This window comes from Monopterus albus, unplaced genomic scaffold (assembly GCF_001952655.1).
Source record: "Monopterus albus unplaced genomic scaffold, M_albus_1.0 scaffold668.1, whole genome shotgun sequence".
NCBI lineage: Eukaryota > Metazoa > Chordata > Actinopteri > Synbranchiformes > Synbranchidae > Monopterus > Monopterus albus.
Window position 1 is genome coordinate 27857 of NW_018128548.1, and position 5763 is coordinate 33619.

At 37.6% G+C, this 5763-nt stretch overlaps 2 protein-coding genes across 2 annotated transcripts; both read right to left on the minus strand.

Annotated features, from left to right (window-relative positions):
• Positions 1 to 600: 600 nt before the first annotated feature.
• Positions 601 to 1593, minus strand: LOC109953434 (olfactory receptor 1496-like). Its single transcript, XM_020588926.1, has one exon. It carries the CDS (start codon positions 1591 to 1593, stop codon positions 601 to 603), a length of 993 nt encoding a protein of 330 aa, XP_020444582.1.
• A 2662-nt stretch (positions 1594 to 4255) lies between these two features.
• Positions 4256 to 5248, minus strand: LOC109953435 (olfactory receptor 1496-like). The gene has a single exon (XM_020588927.1). It carries the CDS (start codon positions 5246 to 5248, stop codon positions 4256 to 4258), a length of 993 nt encoding a protein of 330 aa, XP_020444583.1.
• Positions 5249 to 5763: the final 515 nt, after the last annotated feature.

The window sequence follows — 5763 nt, forward strand, 5'->3', positions numbered from 1 at the left end:
CTTGTCTGAAACTTGTAAAACTTGTCCTGGCCATGTCTCGCTTGAAAAAGAGGTCACTTAAGTCACTGAGACATTACCCATATAGTTTTGTTCCACTTTAAAGAATTCATATTTTAGAAGGTTGTAAAGAGGTTGATTTAATAAGCAATTTATTCTGATTTAAACCCATTCACCAGTCCCCCCACAGCCCTCTTCAGTACATAGCAGTATAGATAATGGATGGATGGAAGTACCAAGGAGTTGAAAATGCATCTCAAACTATTCTGTGTTCAAATTTCATTCTGCATAATTATATTTAGTATGTTGTAATATTTTAATAATAATGTAATTTTTTATTGTTAAAATTGACATCTTTATGAGTATTGTAAAATAACTGTTGATATATTCCCCCCACATTATTGATATCTTAGGCAGTGTATAGTAACATAACTCTGTTTTTATTTGGAAAGATTAATATAAAACTGTTACAACAGTGAAATACAGTAAATGAGCTTACACATGAAAACCACCATTTTTAAATCTGAAATTGTTCTACTGGCTAGAAAGAAGAGCTGCTAAATATAAGAATGATAAACACATTTTGATGTATCAACACACTAATCATAAAGAAGTCACCTTTTTGGATGAAGTCATGCTGCTCAGCCTAGAAATTTTATAAAGTTTCCTGACAGATGTCAGCACTTCTTCTGTCTTTAAGGAGTATATAATAGGATTGAGCAAAGGTGGTATGATATGTGACAAAGTAGAGTTTATAATTCTAGCATTAGGATGGATGTAGGTCGTTGCAGCTATGTTGGTTCCCAAGAGTGGTAAGTAGAAAAAAGCCACAAGAATCAGGTGAGAAGTACAAGTTTTCAAAGCTTTGAGATGTTCCTCTCTTGAAGCAATCCTGCTCAGTGCTATGCCAATGCAACTATATGTCAGTGCTATCACTACAAGAGGAATTACAACAGATAGACTTGCACCAACAACTGCCATTATGTAATTTAAATACGCGTCATTACATGCCAGACGATATACTGGTCCATGATCACAGTAAAAACTTAGTATCACCACAGATCCACAGAAGGAGAGACGATCAAGAAACCCAACCGTGCACGCTACTACACTCAGTAAAAAAACCCACACAAACAGCAGCATTGCAGCAATAGCTGGTTTAGTCACAATACTATGGTACCTTAAAGGGAAGCAAATTGCTATAAATCTGTCATATGCCATAATCACAAGTGTCCATGACTCCATACTTACAAAGAACAAAACAAAGAACATATAACTTAAACAAGCCTCATAGACAATGTATCTCCTGTCAAACAAAAATGTGTCCAAGAGCTTTGGGATGAGAGCAGTGCTCCCACACAAATCTGTCAAAGCCAGGTTGAACACAATCATGTATCTAGGAGTATGAAGAGTCTTGACCAGGTAAATCACTGAGAGGAGGAGGCCATTCCCAAGAACAGTCATCATATAGACAAAACAAAGGAAGACATAAAAATACTTATCATGAGGGATGTTGGTCAACCCACTGAGATAAAATTGTGCAGGACGAACAAATGTGGCATTTAATGTGGTAGCAGTTTTCTGTTCAGGGTTCATTATTTCTTTACCTAAATATAAAATGAACAAACAACACAATATATAATAACAAAGAATGACACAATTAAATGATGGAAACTGTTGTAACCAAATTCCCCACAGACAGTGTCAAGTGTGCTGTTCTTTGAAGCGACCTGCACTGTCAGAGACATGTTATTTATATTTTAACCCATTCATTAAGGGACAGTAGAAATGCAGGAACAAGTAGATGTCACATGATCATGAAAAGTGGTATAATTCCAATCTGTAATTGTCATCGATCTGATGAAGTGAAACAAGTTCACTTTGACAACTGAGCTAATCTGTTTATTTAACTTGAATGCGTCATCTAATAGCTGCCTTACCTAAGACTTGGTGTATCGGGTCAAAGGGATAATATCAGTATTAGAAGCAAGTCCTGGGCCCCCATCTGTCTCTGTCTCTCTCTCTGTCTCTCTCTCTCTCTCTCTCACACACACACACACACACACACACACACACACACACACACACACACAGAATATAGCGATTACTGAAAGAGAGGGGGAGGTAAATGTTATTATCAGAGCCTGGAATGACACACACAGCCACTGTATTCTGGCAGGGATGGAAGAGAGTTAGACAAAGTTCCAGGTCCACAGCCCTCAGTTGCTCCCTGTTCTTGTTCTTAATCTAAGTTAGGATCAAAAAGCTCAGTTTGCACAACCACTTTGTAGAGAAGGGTAGCAGGACTGGAGTGGCACTACCTGAAATTATTGGGTACTCTGTCAATAATATCCAAAGTCTGTCCAAAGCCATATTTTGATATTTTATAGTTAATGTGCAATACTCCCTGGTCTCTGCCCCCCAAAAATAATACAAGTCTAATACACAAGTGTGTTGAAATATTTTAAACATTTGGTTGACTCCTCAAGTCCTTCCAAGTCTGTGTCAAACAGTTGAGCTGTTGAAACGTTTGAGCTGGATGTTACTGACCATGTGACTGATGTTCACAGGCCCACCATGTGTCATGCTCGTGCTTGAGACATGATGATCTCATAAGGCCCCCAAACCCCACGGCACGTGGGTTGCAGACTGGTCATATTGCACATACAATGCATGTTTCATTTGTGCATGGCAGGTGAAATCTCCTCTCCAAACACGCTATTAAATCCACATAGATGAGACCAACTAAAACTGTTAAACTCAAATTCAATCATAGAGATATGAAAAACTGCAAACAAACGTGTTTAAGGATCCGAACATAATTGATATCAATTTACATGGGAAAAAAATATTAGGACATTAAACAGCCCAAGCAAACAGGCAGCTTTCCGCCCTCTCCTCTCCATCGCAGCTAGCCTCTCCCGTTCTGCTCTCAGAAGCTGTCCTAAAATACGACAGCATATGTCGCTTGTGCCAGTAGGTTATTATGACAAATGACAGCAAGCTTTACTTATTCATTTGTCTGATGCTTTCTATCATGTCCTGGTACAGCAAAGGCTGCCTAAGAAAAGGTGGTCTGACTGAACAGTAGACTAGAAGGACACCGGGAGCCTGAGCAGCAGGTGAAATAAATGGGCCTTTTCATGTATAAAAACTAGTCTGCATACAGTATAGTGATGTACAGTCTTTGCACATCCAGCTACTGAATGCAAACATAACATAAGTTAATTCAAGAAAAAAAGCTTCACACCATGTCGACATCGTGTCAGACTGAGGAGAAAATAAAGTGAATGCACATAAAGATGTCATCACTTCTTATAAAAGATTTATCACCAACTTAAAACTGATCACTGTGCCTTGTACTCCAGAATGGGCTGGCCCATTTCTCTCTATGCACTGCTTGAGTTAAACTCTATATTTTTATTTTTAAAGCCATTCTCTCATATATTTTCGAACTTAATTCATAATCTTAGCTCACAAGACATTTCTGCTGCATACAATCAGAGAAAGAAAAGAAAACATGTTTTTATACTCTAGAAGCTTTATTCTGTTTGCAGAGGGAAATTTCAACATCACATAAACTCTGTGAGATTAGTCTATTTAAGCTTTATACATGTCCTAGTTATTTGTTAAACTGATGTGTTAGATGTTGTCCAGCCTTGTCTGAAACTTGTAAAACTTGTCCTGGCCATGTCTTGCTTGAAAAAGAGGTCACTTAAGTCACTGAGACATTACCCATATAGTTTTGTTCCACTTTAAAGAATTCATATTTTGGAAGGTTGTAAAGAGGTTGATTTAATAAGCAATTTATTCTGATTTAAACCCATTCACCAGTCCCCCCACAGCCCTCTTCAGTACATAGCAGTATAGATAATGGATGGATGGAAGTACCAAGGAGTTGAAAATGCATCTCAAACTATTCTGTGTTCAAATTTCATTCTGCATAATTATATTTAGTATGTTGTAATATTTTAATAATAATGTAATTTTTTATTGTTAAAATTGACATCTTTATGAGTATTGTAAAATAACTGTTGATATATTCCCCCCACATTATTGATATCTTAGGCAGTGTATAGTAACATAACTCTGTTTTCATTTGGAAAGATTAATATAAAACTGTTACAACAGTGAAATACAGTAAATGAGCTTACACATGAAAACCGCTATTTTTAAATCTGAAATTGTTCTACTGGCTAGAAAGAAGAGCTGCTAAATATAAGAATGATAAACACATTTTGATGTATCAACACACTAATCATAAAGAAGTCACCTTTTTGGATGAAGTCATGCTGCTCAGCCTAGAAATTTTATAAAGTTTCCTGACAGATGTCAGCACTTCTTCTGTCTTTAAGGAGTATATAATAGGATTGAGCAAAGGTGGTATGATATGTGACAAAGTAGAGTTTATAATTCTAGCATTAGGATGGATGTAGGTCGTTGCAGCTATGTTGGTTCCCAAGAGTGGTAAGTAGAAAAAAGCCACAAGAATCAGGTGAGAAGTACAAGTTTTCAAAGCTTTGAGATGTTCCTCTCTTGAAGCAATCCTGCTCAGTGCTATGCCAATGCAACTATATGTCAGTGCTATCACTACAAGAGGAATTACAACAGATAGACTTGCACCAACAACTGCCATTATGTAATTTAAATACGCGTCATTACATGCCAGACGATATACTGGTCCATGATCACAGTAAAAACTTAGTATCACCACAGATCCACAGAAGGAGAGACGATCAAGAAACCCAACCGTGCACGCTACTACACTCAGTAAAAAAACCCACACAAACAGCAGCATTGCAGCAATAGCTGGTTTAGTCACAATACTATGGTACCTTAAAGGGAAGCAAATTGCTATAAATCTGTCATATGCCATAATCACAAGTGTCCATGACTGCACATACGCAAACAACCAAACAAAGAACATGTAACTTAAACAAGCCTCATAGACAATGTATCTCCTGTCAAACAAAAATGTGTCCAAGAGCTTTGGGATGAGAGCAGTGCTCCCACACAAATCTGTCAAAGCCAGGTTGAACACAATCATGTATCTAGGAGTATGAAGAGTCTTGACCAGGTAAATCACTGAGAGGAGGAGGCCATTCCCAAGAACAGTCATGATATAGACAAAACACAGGAAGACATAGAAATACTTATCATGAGGGACGTTGGACAACCCACTGAGATAAAATTGTGCAGGACGAACAAATGTGGCATTAGACATTGAAGCAGATTTCTGTTCTGGGTTCATTATCCGTTTCTCTGAATGCAAAAAAATGAAAGAAAACAGGGCAGTGTTTAATGAAGGATGACACAGTTGACTGATGGTGACTGCTGTAACCAAACTCACAGCAGAGAGCATCAAGTGAGCTGCACTGTGCGAGATCTGACATTTATAGTCTTCAACTGTGACTGTGAGCAAGCAGAAATGCAGGCAGCTGTGTCACATGATTAGAAGTTAGATACTGTTGGATATTGAGTTGTGTGAGACATTGCAACACAAGCACCAGCACCGTTTGTTATGCACATATAAGGAGAGACACTGTAACTGAATCACCAGCATCATTTTCTATGCCCCTATAAGGAATACAACTTTCACTCAGATTAAAGCATGAGCACTGTTTTATATAAATGTACTAAATAAGGAATATAACCTTCAATTTTAGTAGAAGTAGGTGTGTGTGTTCACTCAATTCATTAGCAATATGTGTGTTCATTTAATTACAGAATGTACTACTTTGGAATTAGGGAGTTGTGCTTGGGGGA

Excerpts from the sequence above, each read along its gene's own strand:
- LOC109953435 (XM_020588927.1), bottom strand. The coding sequence starts at position 5,248 with ATGAACCCAGAACAGAAATCTGCTTCAATGTCTAATGCCACATTTGTT.
- LOC109953434 (XM_020588926.1), bottom strand. The coding sequence starts at position 1,593 with ATGAACCCTGAACAGAAAACTGCTACCACATTAAATGCCACATTTGTT.